General features: G+C 42.9%; 1 protein-coding gene across 2 annotated transcripts in view; it reads left to right on the top strand.

The window, feature by feature from the left end:
* si:dkey-34d22.1 (discoidin, CUB and LCCL domain-containing protein 1) overlaps positions 1-16,611 on the top strand; it is a 31,344-nt gene extending 14,733 nt beyond the window's left edge. Inside the window, exons 4-15 of one of the 2 annotated variants that reach the window (XM_014169299.2) lie at positions 778-829; positions 995-1,067; positions 1,274-1,407; positions 1,675-1,712; positions 2,254-2,448; positions 2,762-2,874; positions 3,046-3,220; positions 3,413-3,505; positions 4,328-4,421; positions 4,863-4,903; positions 4,991-5,098; positions 15,269-16,611. In XM_014169299.2, coding sequence (XP_014024774.2) covers positions 778-829; positions 995-1,067; positions 1,274-1,407; positions 1,675-1,712; positions 2,254-2,448; positions 2,762-2,874; positions 3,046-3,220; positions 3,413-3,505; positions 4,328-4,421; positions 4,863-4,903; positions 4,991-5,098; positions 15,269-15,708 — 1,556 coding nt within the window. In that variant the 3' untranslated portion in view covers positions 15,709-16,611. Of the gene's footprint in view, positions 1-777; positions 830-994; positions 1,068-1,273; positions 1,408-1,674; positions 1,713-2,253; positions 2,449-2,761; positions 2,875-3,045; positions 3,221-3,412; positions 3,506-4,327; positions 4,422-4,862; positions 4,904-4,987; positions 5,099-15,268 lie in introns of both variants that reach the window. The other variant, XM_014169297.2, reaches the window with a different exon arrangement.
* Positions 16,612-16,643: the final 32 nt, after the last annotated feature.

Raw genomic sequence — 16,643 nt, 5'->3', positions numbered from 1 at the left:
ATTCTCACTGATTGTATTTGTATATATGTGCCCTTTGATCACCATGGTGCTGTTGGTTATTGTTACTATGTCTGTTGGTGCGTGTGAGTAGCTGTGCGGTGCGTTTTGGGCTTTCGTGCCCTTGTGGATTGCGCAGATGATTGCGGGTCTCATCTCATGTGATAAACATTGTGCGCTAGTGTTATTTATTCAAAAAGGCACGGCGTGACGTAATTTGGGGCTTAATAAAAAAAAAAGATTACGCATTCCTGCGCCTGTCTCCCGAATCTTTTATACCAGCGTGACAATTAGCAATGTGTGCACTGATCTTTTTTGGGGTCATAAAATGACCTTTTACCCAATTTACAGCCACAAATAGTGTACGGTTAAAGAGTTTTCTTCTCCAATTCGAGCTAAAGTGGTTTGTATATCCCTGTTTCCTGTTATTTGCTCAGTTGTTTATGAAATGCAGCTATGTCTGGAGCCAGTGCCACAAATTGCACTCTGTCACGTTAACACACAAGAGGCATTCTCTCTGCTCTGTGAGTTAAGTCACAGATGACAAAATACTTAGTCACATCTACAGTAACAATCACAAGTCCCCTGTACGTGCATGTGTGTGTGTATACTGTATGTGCGTCTGTGTACGTGTCTGTATATGTGCGTGTATGTGTGTGCCTGTCTGTTTGTGTTACTCACCCGTCCATTGCGAAGTTCCTTAGAATTATCCTGAGAGTGGACAGATGTTTTTTGTTTTGTTTGTTTACTAACCCATATTCTATTTGATTTCAATACCAGGTCTCATTTCGTGTCGACAGAGAGGAACACATTTTATCTCTCAGCAGTTTAGGTAAGTGTAGAACTCTGGCTATTTCAGTAGTCACTTCTCAGCGTTGTTTTTGCTGTCAACCAAATTTTGTCTTTACAGGCTTGTTGAGGAATTATTAACATATGGATATAGAGAAACTGTGTGTGAAATGGTGGACCTCTGTGACACGTGACTCCTCTTCTCCAGTGTGTACTGTCCTGCTGGGTGTAAGGACATGACAGGGGACATATGTGGTCACTCTGAGCAGGGTTACAGAGATGTGAGTATACTGCCTCAGCTCCAGTTTCACTTCCTCATCAACTCAGCCTTGTGATAATGACATCGGTTGCACTGGCCACTTGAGGAAGGCTAAAAAGTGGAGAGATGCAAAAGTTTATTGAAACTATTTGTTCTCTTTCTCTTATTCTCTTTCTCAATCTCTCTCTCTCACAAACACACACACACACATTCCCCCACCCCACCCAGACGTCAGTGTTGTGCAAAGCTGCAGTCCATGCCGGGGTGGTGTCAGACAACCTAGGAGGACAGATCACTGTGACCCGTGGGAGGAGCCTCACACTTTATGAGTCCAGCTTTGCCAACGGCATTCTGTCCAAGATGTATGTTTCTATCCACATCATATTGATATGGGTTTGGGAGAAAGGGATGCATATTCATTATTCATGATGACCTACTGTGTTAATATTTGCTGTATTCAGAAAGGTAACATTTCATATAATCTGTTTCATATAATGTAATCTAATCAGCACTCCAGGACCTCTGTAGGGGTTATTGGGGAGCTGAAATGTGGGCCACTTACTGTATATGGATCCGCTCTTGCTTATGGTATACAGGGATGCCATTCATAAACATTGTTGTTTTGACAGGGGATCACTGTCTGAAAAGAAGCTGGTCTTCGCCAAAGGTAAGCGGAACCAGGAGATATAATGCCAGACTGAATTAGCTGTTGCAAGTTATCTTCCTCTGCAGGGCCGGTTCCAGTTATAAGCGACATAAGCGGTCACTTAGGGCCCCCAGCCACCAGGTGCAATTTTGAAATTTGGTTGTGCATCTGCAGTTTTTATTTTGTTTTATCAGTCAGTCACTCAATTAGCCATGTCAACTAAACATTTTTTCATTTGGCAGTTAGTCTAGCCAGCTAACTAAACTTGTAATAATCATGTCCGAAATCCGACCAGGCACGCACCATTGATTTTGTTAGTCATTCTCACTTAGATATCATATTAACATGGAATAAGTCATAAACTGCAACATTTTCTCTCCCCCCCTTAGCAAAATGTGTAGAATTGTGGGAAATGAACTTTAAAACATAAATTTTTCTCTCCACCGTCAAGAGGGATGCCAGTAAAATGTTTTTCCGCAAGATGCTTAGGGCCCCCAAAAAGCTAGAGCTGGCCCTGTTCCTCTGTCACTTCAACTCTCTTCTTGCCTCTCCTCTCCAACAGAGTGTAATGATGAACTGACTGTGTCTGGTTTCAATGCATCTTCCATCTGGAGAGAAGTGAACAGACTAGGGCAGCTTGTATTATGGTCCCCTAAGAACATGGATGCAGAGGGACAGTTACTACCCTGGGCATCGGACGCTAGTGACCAGGAGCCCTGGCTGGAGCTAGAGCTTACAGACAAGAGCAGTGTCACAGGTCAGTGAACATTTATGAGGTGATGTTCTTCTCCCCTCATGGCCAAAATAGGAGTTTAATTTACTACATCCACTATAATTAGCTTTGAGTTGTTATTAAAATGAAAATATGAAGATAGAAACCACAGTTTTTTCATTGAACTCAAAATACTATTTTGCTGATTTCAAACGCTATTCATTGGATGAAAAAAAACGTACAGTTCCAGCTGTGATGTTGATAGGCAAACTTCTAGTTAGATTTGCCAAACAATCAGTGTGTAGCCTATTATGAATGTGGTCTGGAGTGTTGAAAAAGACACGCTGTGTTTTCCCAGGAATAATAACAAGGGGATCGGCTGACTTCTACATCGAATCTTACATTCTCCTTTTTAGCAAAGACCGCCACAACTGGAAGGTCTACAAAGCTGCTCTCAGCAGAGAGAAAAAGGTATGCTGCCTGCAATGTTTTCTTCGACATTTACTGATCAATTTCCTATCTGTGCTAAGTTTTCCTAGCTGCGCTGAGCAAACAGAGACTGTGGGAGGCCGTAGAACAGGGAAGTGCTGTTAGTCATCTAAGAGAACTAGCTTAGTTAATGTCCCTCTTCTTGGCCTGTAGGTGTTTGAAGCCCACTCTGATGGTCATCTGAGGGTTCTCAATAGCCTGTTTCCTCCAGTGGTGGTCCAGTACCTCCGGCTGCAGCCCCAAAGCTGGCAAGGTAGAGCGTCAGCACACGTCCAGGTCCTGGGCTGCCCTCTCCCCAAGAGCCACCCCAGGCCTCGCTCCTCTGGGGGTAAGGCTCAACCATACATTCCAGATAAAAACAGTCTAGAAGATGTGAATACTACATGCTCTTAGCAACTGAGCCACTAGAATAAACTCTCCATTATATTGTATGGTAAATTGCAATTGTGGCATCAGCAAGAGATAATGCAGTTTGTATGCTGGATGCCATTCATATCATATCCTCCAACTCTCTCTATAGGATCTCCATCCTTAAAAGTTGATGTTAGCACAACACCTCATCTCAATCCAGTCCCCACAGAGGGCCCTGTTATCATAAAGGACTCAAGCCTGAGTATGTACCTAATGTGTTCAAACTCCTAAAAGTCCTTTCAGGGATCATTTTGCTATTTGAGTTTGAATTTTAGGAGATTAGGTATAAAAAAATATACATTGGATTATTATTTGATTAAACATTTAATTTGGCCCTGCTGCTATTAGCCCATAGAAACGCATTGAATAATGTATTCATACATGGCAAAACAGAGGCAATTCAAGGCAATTGGCAGATCAGTGGTACCGACTTCCGACTAGTCTTGTGACTCTTGTGGGGGTCGTAGAGCAAAATGGAGAACACCATCGTGTTCGTGTAAGTCTCATCTTCCCATATATTAGTTTGTAGCCCAACCAGACATTATCATGAGAAGACTGATTTTTGGGATGTCTCCTGGTCTGAAAAACAATGCTGTAGTTCTGCCAACTCCCATCGCAGATGCGGAAGGCCGACATCTAGCCTAAACAGATGGATTTTGATAGGGATTTTTGTATTATGGTAATTAGATTTACACACAGATGCAGGCATTGACTCTAGGGTTTTTTAAAGTACTTTATGTTTTTCAATTTGAACTACAGCAGTTTCTGAGGAATTTAATTTGTATTTTATTGATCGGAATAAGCCTTGGGGCCACCATGCCTTTTATAACAGCTGTAAAAATGGTTGTACGACAGTATCGATTTTGATGTTAGATTGCTTATTTGCTTGACACTGGACTTCCTTCACATTGTTATAAAGCACATAGCTAAATAATAGTTTAAAGCTGGCCTTTCTTCAGCAGCGGTTAATTGTTGTATTGACCGTTCAGCCTAGCATGCTAATGACTCCTCCTGTGCCCTGCAGGCTCCAATCAGCCAGTGATAGTTGCGGTGGGCGTGGTCCTCGGACTGATCCTGTGTGTTAGTTGTCTGTTGGCTGGAGTCTGGTGGAATAGAAGGTATTGTAACACTATACCATATGTAGTTAGCAGTCCAACACCCACTCACTGGCTATCCTCCCAATGCTTGATATTTGAATCAGTTTCAATCAGATCAAGTGTTAACCGGCAATAGCTCAATAGCTGTCGGAGGTGTAACTGCATTAGAGCTGTCAAAACGGTGAGCGGCTGCTAGTGTAGTCATTGTTACTAAGCCACACCGATCCCTCTCGTGTTAAATTCACCTCAGACACCGCTGCCATCTCCAACACCGCTAAGCGGATGTTGGCTAGTGTGGATCTCAGAGAATCTAGCCCTTAGCTGCCAATAAACGCCCAGATAACACAAAAGTGTCCACATACATTCCAATGTTATTCTGACACATTATGGCAATGATAAATATGATAAATCATTATGGTGTAGTTCGATTAATTTGATTTGTTGTCTTGTTGTCTTTTATAGGAAAAAAGCTGCACACATGAAACAGTATTCCTTACCCAAAGGTATTCTTGCGCATTGCTCACTATTGTTTTACTCTTACTACTCTTCCAGGACCTCTCTGAAAGTGTTTTTGTCTGTCTGTCCAGCAGCCTCTCAGAGTTTCCAGGAGAAGAGCCTCCCCTGCTCCGACTCTGAGCTTATCTCCTACCCTGTAGAGCGGGGTGTCCATGATGCTTTACCCAACCCTCCTCTCAATGGTAAGAATGCACAAACAACCCAGCCTTTTCAACAGAGCATGCCAGTGAGGCTGGGTATATACCCTTAAGCTTTTCTTCATGATATGTATTACTCTGACCTTTCCTCTATCAGCTGCATGCCTGACCCTGAATTAGTTATAGAATTGTTCTATCTATCTATCTATTTTTATCTCTCCGGCCGACAAACACTCTTCCTTTAAATGCCTTAGAGTAAAAAATATAACAAATCCTCTATAGAACTTTCTGATCTTGTTATGATGATAAATCAGGGGCCAAGGCTAGAAAAACTGACTATAGCTGATAGGTATATTTTCAAGGCAATTGAGAAATAGATTAAATTCCTCAATCAAGAAAGCTAAATCTAGGTCATTTCTAAGTTTTATCTCAGACTCTGTTGGTGATCTGTAAACTTTTTGGAAAACAGTTAATGAACTGAAGGGTGGAAATTCCTCTCTTTCCCTGCCTAAGCAAGTTGTGTATGACTCTGGCATCATTACTGAGAAAAATGAGATAAGTGATGCTTTCAATCAGCATTTTATCTCGGCAGGCTTTTTATTTGAACGAAATGGTGGTTTAATTGAACCTGGTCAGCCAGTTGACTGCCTAACCTTCTCCCAGCCTCTAGTTGGATCAATGGATGTTCCGTCAACTTCTAGTGAATCTTCAATCGGAATTTACTATCCTGCAGAAAGCCTTTGTTGAACTGAAATTGGAACTTAATGCCAGTAAAACCAAGTATATGTTATTTTACAAATCAAGTAAAAATGTATCTGATGATTTATGCATAAGTACTTTGGATGGTGCCCTCGTTGCTGGTGTCCTCATTTATAAATATCTGGGTAGCTGGATTGACGAAGAGCTGTCCTTCAAAAAGGATGTTGATTAATTAGTTAAGAAATTAAGAATTCAAATAGGTTTCTTCTATAGGAGCAGGTCCTTTTGTTAAATACAGTTGAAGTCGGAAGTTTACATACACCTTAGCCAAATACATTTAAATTCAGTTTTTCACAATTCCTGACATTTAATCCTGTTTTAGGTCAGTTAGGATCACCACTTTATTTTAAGAATGTGAAATGTCAGAATAATAGTAGAGAGAATGATTCATTTCAGTTTTAATTCCTTTCATCACATTCCCAGTGGGTCAGAAGTTTACATACACTCAAATAGTATTTGGTAGCATTGCCTTTAAAGTGTTTAACTTGGGTCAAATGTTTCGGGTAGCCTTCCGCAATAAGTTGGTTGAATTTTGTCCCATTCCTCCTGACAGAGCTGGTGTAACTGAGTCAGGTTTGTAGGCCTCCTTGCTCGCACACGCTTTTTCAGTTCTGCCGACAAATTTTCTATAGGATTGAGGTCAGAGCTTTGTGATGGCCACTCCAATACCTTGACTTTGTTGTCCTTAAGCCATTTTGCCACAACTTTGGAAGTATGCTTGGGGTCATTGTCCATTTGGAAGACCCATTTTTTTAACCTTTATTTAAAACTAGGCAAGTCAGTTAAGAACAATTTCTTATTTTCAATGACAGCCTAGGAACTGTGCATTAACTGCCTTGTTCAGGGGCAGAACAACAGATTTGTACATTGTCAGCTCAGGGATTTGAAATTGCAACCTTTCAGTTACTAGTCCAACGCTCTAACCACTAGGCTACCCTGCGACCAAGCTTTAACTTCCTGACTGATGTCCTGAGATGTTGCTTCAATATAACCACATAATTTTCCTCCCTCATGATGCCATCTATTTTGTGAAGTGCACCAGTCCCTCCTGCAGCAAAGCACCCCCGTGCTCACAACATGATGCTGCCACCCCCGTGCTTCATGTTTGGGATGGTGTTCTTCGGCTTGCAAGCCTCCCATTGTTATTTATTCCGGGCAATAGGTTCAGTACACAAAATCTCGTATCGCAATCTTTTTGTCCATATTGCCCTCTTGCATAAACTTCCGCCATACCTTAACCCGTTATTAACCTTCAGATCTGTAAGTTACCAGACCCGGACTCAGGGATGGCCAACCCTGGAGATCCCTTCAATCTCCACCGAGTTAGAAATATCTGCTTTTAGTTTTTTTGCGTGTGGAATGATCTTCAAAAGTCCTTAAAGTCTTTAAAGTCCTTAAATGTTAGAGGGCCATTTTACTGAAGAATGTTTGTGTTTTGCTTTTCGTGTTTTGTGTTTGCTTTTAATGTATTGTGTAATTGATGTGTATATAGATATGTAGTGTAATGGTTGTTTAGTGATGTGTTCGTTCAAGGCACATCTGCGAAAGTGACAGTGGTCTCAGCATGACTCCCTGCTTAAATAAAGGTTAAATCAACAAAAGAAAATAGGAAGAAGACATGCAGTTGTCAGATGTTATCTTTTTCTATTTGCCAGATGATGTATTCACAGTAGTCCAAGAGCCAGAGACATAGCAGTTCCTTCTTCATAATCTTGAAATAAGAGAGGCATGTCAAGCCTAGCCTGGTTCCATGTCTGTTTGTGCTGTATAGCCAACTCCTAGGCTATACAGCACAAACAGATCCAGGACCAGGCTATCCTGCCAGGGCAACAGGACTACACATACACATCTCCCCCCGCTTACTATTGCTAGGCCAATGAATATTCACATGGACTCATCTCATTGCAATTCTGGACTGTTTCAATATTACTCAACAATTTTCCCACTCACATCAAGGGATACTTGATCTCGTCTGCTCTGTTAGCCTCAACCTAACTCATATTTCCCCTTCTCAGTTCTCACTGTTTGACCACAATATTCTTAATTTCTCTCTTCTCTCATACACACCCCAAAACATTAACAAAAGCCTCCTCTCCTTCCGCAACATCAAAGCTGTTAACCCCCTCCAACTCTCTGATGCCATCTATTCTGCCCAGCCCCTTGTCCACGCCCCCAACTTACCTGATGAACTAGCTGCCTAATTCAACACTGCTCTACCTGCCTCCCTCAACTCTCTGGCCCCCCTTCCCCTCTTCCTCCTCCCCCTGGTTTACCTCTAAGCTCCGCACCCTGAAGCAAACTGGTCGCCTGGAGCGCTTGAGCAGGAAGTCTGGGCCCACCGTCCACGCTAAAGCCTACAAACTCCACCTCTCCACCTACAGAGATGCCCTCAGTGCTGCCAGGTCCGCCTACTTCTCCAACATCATCAACAGCTCCAATAAGAACTCCCGAACTCTGTTCTCCACTGTCAGCAAACTACTTCAGCCCCATGACGACACCTTCTCTACTCTCTCCACTGAACTGCAAATCCTTCCTCCAGTTTTTCAAGGACAAGATCACCAAAATAAACTCATCACTGACTGATCAATCTCCCTCAGCCGCCCCTCCCCCTGTCAACCTCCCAACTGTCACCCCTGAAACTTGCCCCCCATTGACTCTCCATATATCTCAAAACTCATCATGTCATCCAAGACTACAACCTGCTCCCTGGATCCCATCCCCACCGTTCTCATCAAAGCCTGCCTGCCTGCTCTCTGTCCATATATCACACACATTGTCAACCTTTCCCTCATCCATGGAACTGTCCTCTCCAACTACAAAACAGCTGCAGTCACCCCCATCTTAAAACCTTTTACGGCTAGGGGTTCGCTAGCGGAACGTTTCGACAACATCCGGTGAAATGGCAGAGCGTGAAATTAAAAAATAATTATTAGAAATATTTCTACATTTCATACATTCACAAGTGCAATACACCAAATTAAAGCTTAACTTCTTGTTAATCAAGCCAACGTGTCAGATTTCAAAAAGGCTTTACGGCGAAAGCAAACCATGCTATTATCTGAGGACAGCACCCCATCAAACAAACACATGACAGTCATAATTCAACCCGCCAGGCGTGCCACAAAACTCAGAAATAATGGTATAATTCATGCCTTACCTTTGAAGATCTTCTTCTGTTGGCACTCCAATATGTCCCATAAACATCATAAATGGTCCTTTTGTTCGATAAATTCTGTCATTATATCTCCAAAATGTCCATTTATTTGACTCGTTTTTGACTCAGAAAAACACCGGTTCCAACTCGCGCAACATGACTACAAAATATCTAATAAGTTACCCGTAATCTTGATCCAAACATTTCAAACAACTTTCCTAATACAACTTTAGGTATTTTTTTACGTAAATAATCAATAACATTTAAGACGGGATAAACTGTGTTCAATACAGGACGAAAGCAAAGTGGAGCGAGCTTTCAGGTCGCGCGCCCCAACCACAACAGTACACTAGACTCAACCCTCGTTCTGAACAGCCATACTTCTTCATTACTCAAAAGAAAAACATCAACCAATTTCTAAAGACTGTTGACATCAAGTGGAAGCGATAGGAACTGCGAGCAAGTGCCTTAGAAATCTAGATCCACATAGAAAACCCATTGAGAACACTGTCACCTCAACAACAACAAAAATTCCTGGATGGTTTGCCCTCAGGGTTTTGCCTGCCAAATAAGTTCTGTTATACTCACAGACATAATTGTAACAGTTTTAGAAACTTTGGAGTGTTTTCTATCCAAATCTACCAATTATATGCATATCCTAGCTTCTGGGCCTCAGTAGCAGGCAGTTTACTTTGGGCACGCTTTTCATCCGGACGTGAAAATACTGCCCCCTATCCCAAAAAGGTTAAAAATCCCCAGACTGGACACTACCATTCTCAATCACTTCCGCCCCATTTCCAACCTCCTTTCAGGGCCTAAAATGAACACCTGCCACCTGCCAATGCGGGTAGCTTTTGGCATTGGCGGGTAAGCGGTCTATTTCACCAGCCACGTTGGCGGGTGGTCACCAGCCACGTTGGCGGGTGTTTTCATAGCTAGTAAATTAATCGCACAAAGCCAAAGAACTAAGAATCCTATATAGGCGCTGAAAAACTGCCTGGCTGGGGGCTGTGTGTACATGAAGAGCTGAATGAAAGATACATTTTTAAAAGCTGCGCAGAGGCATAAAAGTTGGTTTAATTTATTTGAAACGAAAGTCTACTAAAGTGAGACTTTGTCCTTGTGTTTCTTGGCTATTTACATAGTTTTTTCACAAGTGAATTTGTTTTTCTATGTTTGAATTTCAACTGTTAGGGAAGAGAAGACAACGCTTCAACTAGTTAGACTCAATCTCACAGGCACAAATATGACTGGAGTCCCTCTACCATATAACCTCCGGCCCTTAAAGGGGCAGGTGAACATTTTTGTCTCATCTGTGATATTTGGTTAAAAGACTTGGGTCACAAAAAAATGAAATTAAACAATATACCACATTACTTCTTACTAGTAATACATTTATTGTTTTAGAAACAATGCAAAGCATGCTCATCCGTTTTTTTGTGTTTTGTTGGTGTAATTTTAGCAACAACAAAAATATTTTGGCTGGTAAAAAAACTGATTGGCTGGTATATTTTTTTAATCTACCTGCCCCATTGGCTGGTGGACCAAAAAGTTAATTTTATACCCTGCTTCCCTTCCTTGCCAAGACTCTGGAATGGACTGCTGCCTCCCAATTCCAAACCCACCTGCTAATCGAGTCCTTCCAGTCTGGTTTCCCTCACCCCCACTGTACTGAAACTGCACTCCTCAAAGTTGTCAATGACCTCCTCACCTCTGCTGATGACCTCAACATCCTGATTCTTCTCAATCTAAGTGCCGCTTTTGACACAGTGAGCCATCAGATCCTCCTCACCAGGCTTCAGGGTCTGGGTGTTGAGGGCACCGCAGTCATGGCTACAATCATACCTTACAAACCAGACCCTCAATGGCCACAACTCAGACTCAGCTGAAGTTACACAGGGTGTCCTCCAGGGCTCTGTGCTGGGCCCCTTACTCTTCATTATCTACATCCTCCACCTTGGTCAGATCCTCCGTCACTTCAACCTTGACTTCCACTGCTATGCCGACACCACCCAGATCTACCACAACACCAAATCCTTCCTCAACCCGCCTCTGACCCACATTGAATCCTGCCTCTCTGCAATAAAAACATGGATGCAACAAAACTTCCTCAAGTTCAACAGTGATAAAACGGAACTCCTCATGATAGGCACCAAATCCACCCTCACCAAAGCTGGCAACTTCACTACTGTCTCTCCCTCCCCTCACTCATGTAACCTTGACGTCATCCTGGACTCCACCCTCTTCCCCCTGCAACATTGCCAAAGTCAAGTCCTCCCTCTCCCGTCCTGCCACTGAAACCCTCATACATGCATTAATCTCCTCCCGTCTTGACTATTGCAACTCACTACTCCGGCTTCAACTCAAGCTCCCTCCTTAAGCTCCAAATTGTTCAAAACGATGCAGCCCTTCTCACCCACACTAAGTTCTGGCAGCACATCACCCCTGTCCTCCATGAGCTTCACTGGCTCCCTGTCTCCCAACACATTGATTACAAGACCCTCCTTCTGACCTACAAAGCCCTCCACCACCTTCCCCCCCCATACCTCTCAGACCTTCTTCTCCCCTACCAGATTAAGATTTAGATCACTTTATTGATCAATTGCACACAAGGTCCAACCAAAATGTTACTTCCGCTTTTAACCCAACCCCTCCGAAAGACACACATACATAAACAGGTTTTAGAGAAGTACAGGGGGCTGCCACACTGGGGGCCCAGTGAGCTGTCATTGTGGGGGGTTAAGTGCCTTGCTCAAGGGCACAACGGCAGGCAATGGCCTCTAGAATTCTAACTGGCAACCCTCCGCTTGCTGGCTCGCCTCTAACCACTAGGCTACCTGCCGCACCAACCTACACGCTCACTCCGTTCCACCACAGCAGGCCACCTTGACATCCCCAGGTCCAAGCTCCAGAGCTTTGGCGACAGGGCCTTCTCTGAGGTTGCTCCTAAGCTCTGGAACTCCCTCCCTCCAGCCATCCGTGACTCTGAGTCCATCACCATCTTTCAGCCCAACCTTTTCCAAACTACTCTGCTCCCTCCCCTCTCTCTCTCTCTCTCTCTCTTTCTCTCTCACTCACATCCTCTGACTTGGCTGGCCAGTTTGCAGAGCTCAGACCAGGCTTGACAAGCAAACAGCTTTCTCCATGGGCTGCCCATTCTTCCCCTTCGCTTAGTCCGTCTCCCAATTGCAGTATAAACATTCCTCTCTTTGGTCTGCGGAGCCCGCTCTGAAAGAGACCCTTTAATTGGAGCTGGATAAAGGGCACTCATGCCAGGGAAGCACAGCCTCCCCCTCCCTCCCACAGATGAAGGGGCACTACACTGAGAAGGCCAGTGATAAACAGGACAGAGGGTCAGTCGCTAAGACAATTATAGGCGTCTCTAATTAAAATAGCTCCCCCTCAGAGGTTGGGTGAGGGATAGGGTCTGAGGCCTCCCCTGTCAGCCCTCATCCCAGTCACTAGAGATCGGCCATTGTTTGTGGCCACAGAGCTCTTTTAGGGGCTCAACAATGCCCATGATATGAGCCCTACTGAGTATGAGGGAGGCACTTTCAAGACATGGCTGGAGGGAGTACAGAGCAACACTTTAATTTGAATGTATTTTTATGAGCCCTACTGTCATGACAACATACCCCAGTACTGTAAAAAAAACATTTAATCTAGGAAAGTCAGTTAAGAACAAATTCTTATTTACAATGACGGCTTACACCGGCCAAACCCGGACGACGCTGGGCCAATTGTGCGCCACCCAATCACGGCCGGTTGTGATACAGCCTGGATTCGGACCAGGGTGTCTGTAGAGACGCCTCTAGCACTGAGATGCAGTGTCTTAGACCACAGCACCACTCGGGAGCCCAAGCCCCTGCTTGTACAGTCCTGGGGTATGTTGTCATGACAAGTCCTTAACCCCTGTTACCCTTTCTGAAATTAAGGATGTTACATTTAAACTGTACTTCAGCTACAGTGGCAAGAAAAAGTATGTGAACCCTTTTGAATTACCTGGATTTCTACATAAATTGGTCCTAAAATTTCATCTGACCTTCATCTAAGTCACAACAATATACACACACAGTGTGCTTCAACTAATAACACACAAATGAATGTACCGTAATTTCCGGACTATTAAGCGCACCTGAATATAATTATAACCCACTGAATTAAAAAATATATATTATTTTGAACATAAATAAGCTGCACATGTCTATAAGCCGCAGGTGCCTACCAGTACATTAAAACAAATTAACTTTACACAGGCTTTAACGAAACACGTCTTGTAACAAAAATAAATAGGCTTTAACGAAACACGGCTTGTAACAAAAATAAATAGGCTTTAACGAAACACGGCTTGTAACAAAAAATAAAAAATTAGCAGTAAGCTTTAGTTGTCTTTTTGCACTGAGTCAATTCCTCACGCTGCTGTTTTCAACGTCTTATCATCGACTCATTAAGACCAAGCTCCCGTGCAGCAGCTCTCTTTCCTTTTCCAACAGCCAGATCAATCGCCTTCAACTTGAAAGCTGCATCATATGCATTTCTCCGTGTCTTTGCCATGATGAGGGTGACAAAATGACTAGCGTAATCAGAATGATGGGAAGTTTGAGAGCGCTCGATTTAATCTAAACAGTAAACAAAAAAGTTGTTTGACCTTAACCCGTTCAGCAATTTCAATGGTCTAATGAAAGCTTCATGCCGCCAAAGCGTGGGAAAAAAGTTGCGGTTTATAGTCCGGAATATACGGTAGTTTTCTTGTCTATATTGAATACATCATTTAAAAATTCACAGTGTAGGTTGGAAAAGGTATGTGAACCCCTAGGCTAATGACTTCTCCAAAAGCTAATTAGAGTCAGGAGTCAGCTAACCTGGAGTCCAATCAATGAGACGAGATTGGAAATGTTGTTTAGAGTTGCCCTGCCCTATACAAAACACTCACAAAATGTGAGTTTGCTGTTCACAAAAGCATTGCCTGATGTGAACCATGCCTCGAACAAAAGACATATCAGAAGACCTAAGATTAAGAATTGTTGAATTGCATAAAGCTGGAAAGGGTTGCAAAAGTATCTCTAAAAGCCGTGATGTTCATCAGTCCACAGTAAGCCAAATTGTCTATAAATGGATAAAGTTCAGCACTGTTGCTACTCTCTCTAGGACTGGCCATCCTTCAAAGATGACTGCAAGAGCACAGCGCAGAATGCTCAATGAGGTTAAGAAGAATCCTTGAGTGTCAGTTTAAGACTTACAGAAATCTCTGAAAACTGCTAACATCTCTGTTGACGAGTCTATGATACGTAAAACACTAAACAAGAATGGTGTTCATGGGAGGACACCACGGAAGAAGCCACTGCTGTCCAAAAAAACATTGCTGCACATCTGAAGTTCGGAAAAGAGCACCTGGATGTTCCACAGCGCTACTGGCAAAATATTCTGTGGACAGATTAAACTAAAGTTGAGTTGTTTGGAAGGAACACACAACACTGTGTGGAGAAAAAAAGGCACAGCACACCAACATCAAAACCTCATCCCAACTGTAAAGTATGTTGGCGGGAGCATAGTTGTTTGGGTCTGTTTTGCTGCCTCAGGGCCTGGACAGCTTGCTATCATCGACGGAAAAATGAATTCCCAAGTTTCTAAAGACTTTTTGCAGGAAATGTAAGGCTGTCTGTCCGCCAAATGAAGGTCAACAGAAGTTGGGTGATACAACAGGACAACCAACCCAAAAGACAGAAGTAAATCAACAACAGAATGGCTTCAACAGAAGAAAATACGCCTTCTGGAGTGGCCCAGTCAGTCTTGACCTTCAACCCGATTGAGATGCAGTGGTACGACCTCAAGAGAGCTGTTCACACCAGATATCCCAAGAATATTGCTGAATTGAAACAGTTTTGTTAAGAGGAATGGTCCAAAATTCCTCCTGACCGTTGTGCAGGTCTGATCCGCAACTACAGAAAATGGTTGGTTGAGGTTATTGCTGCCAAAGGAGGGTCAACCAGTTATGAAATCCAAGGGTTCACATACTTTTTCCACCCTGCACTGTGAATGTTTACACAGTGTGTTCAAAAAAGACATGAAAACTTATAATTGTTTGTGAGTTATTAGTTTAAGCAGACTGTGTTTGTCTATTGTTGTGACTTAGATGAATATCAGATCAAATTATATGACCAATTTAAGCAGAAATCCAGGTAATTCCAAAGGGTTCACATAATTTTTCTTGACACTGTATATGTTTCTGGTGCTTCATAGAACTAGAAATAATATGTGATCTCTGTGACACATTCATGTTTGTTGTGTTTCTGCTTGCCCAGACTATTCAGAGCCAGATGTGATGGTTTGGGGGCAGAAGCTTGGCTCCACCTTCCGGCCCACAGTGGAGGAGGGCTACACCGTCCCCTTCACTTTCAACCTCTATGACACCCCTGGAAAGCTCCTAGAGCACACTGAGCCCCTGACCCCGGAGCCCGAGTATGCCACCCCATTCAGTGACCAGCACCCAGATCCCAATCTGGCAACTCCACAGGGGACACTAAACAACAACAAACATGTGCTGCCTATGGTTTCTACAGGGACAAGGACCACAATAACCCAGGCCCAGTATGACTGCCCCTCTCACAGAGAGTTGCCCAATGGCTATTGCACTACGTCTCTCCATGCCAATGGCTCACGCCCGGCCAGTGTGGTCTACACTGAGCCTGAGCTCCTGTTGTCTGACTCCCTACTACAGCACACATATGAGGAGCCTTTCTGAATACAGCAAGCTCAACCAGTATTGCTGAAGTGTTACATATTGCACGCAATAAATGTAAAGGTAATTTACGATTGAGCCGATACATGCAGCATTTACTGTGAATGCAGTCTCCGGTAACACAGGAACATTGTCTTTAAATTTAAATCACACTGTAACCCTGAATTTCAGCAATACGGATTGAATAGAGCCCAACCTAGTACACACAGACTTATTCTTTTCATTGTCTGTGTGTACCAGGTTGCACTTGGTGGCACCATTGGCTGCTCTCTGCTTGGCACTCCCACCCCTTGGGCCCTCCTAATGGGTAGAGTAGGGACCATTCATGACCAGTACTGTCCAATGTTGATGACCTGTTATTTGCAAGAAAATGTGTCTAATGGCTTAGCATTGGATGGCTATAGGCTATATATTGATTCCAATTAACTAATATATTTCGTAAATAAAACGGCACAAAAAGTAAAATATAAATTACAAATCAAAGTTGAACATATTTGAAAGCTGAAATTATAATTGAAGTGTCATATGAACTTGTTATACAGTTTAAATCATTCTTACAGGAGCTGTACAAAAAAAGAGCATGTCTTGGAAAGAGCAATATGACTGTCTGATTACAGTGTATTATCTTGTATCAAGTTGTGACACCATTTCACTCCTCTGTTTAGATAATGCTTACTATTTTTCGTTTTTTACTGTGATATTCTTTAAAGAATTTTCAGGAGAACTTCATGTTCACAGAGTGAACTGAATGACACTGAAAAGTGAATATTTTTGTACAGGAAAAATAAATACAGTGACGAATATAGTTATTTCTATTATATTTAACACTATATTATCTGGGCCTCAAATGTTTGTACAGAGATAAAAGTGTGTGTTGTGGTTGAATAAAACTGACACACAAACGTGCTTTGTTGACATCTTGTGGTAAAGAAAAATGA

Source organism: Salmo salar, chromosome ssa02 (assembly GCF_905237065.1).
Source record: "Salmo salar chromosome ssa02, Ssal_v3.1, whole genome shotgun sequence".
In the NCBI taxonomy this organism is placed as follows: domain Eukaryota; kingdom Metazoa; phylum Chordata; class Actinopteri; order Salmoniformes; family Salmonidae; genus Salmo; species Salmo salar.
Note: the sequence above shows the minus strand (reverse complement) of the source record. Positions and strands in the feature narration are given on the sequence as shown.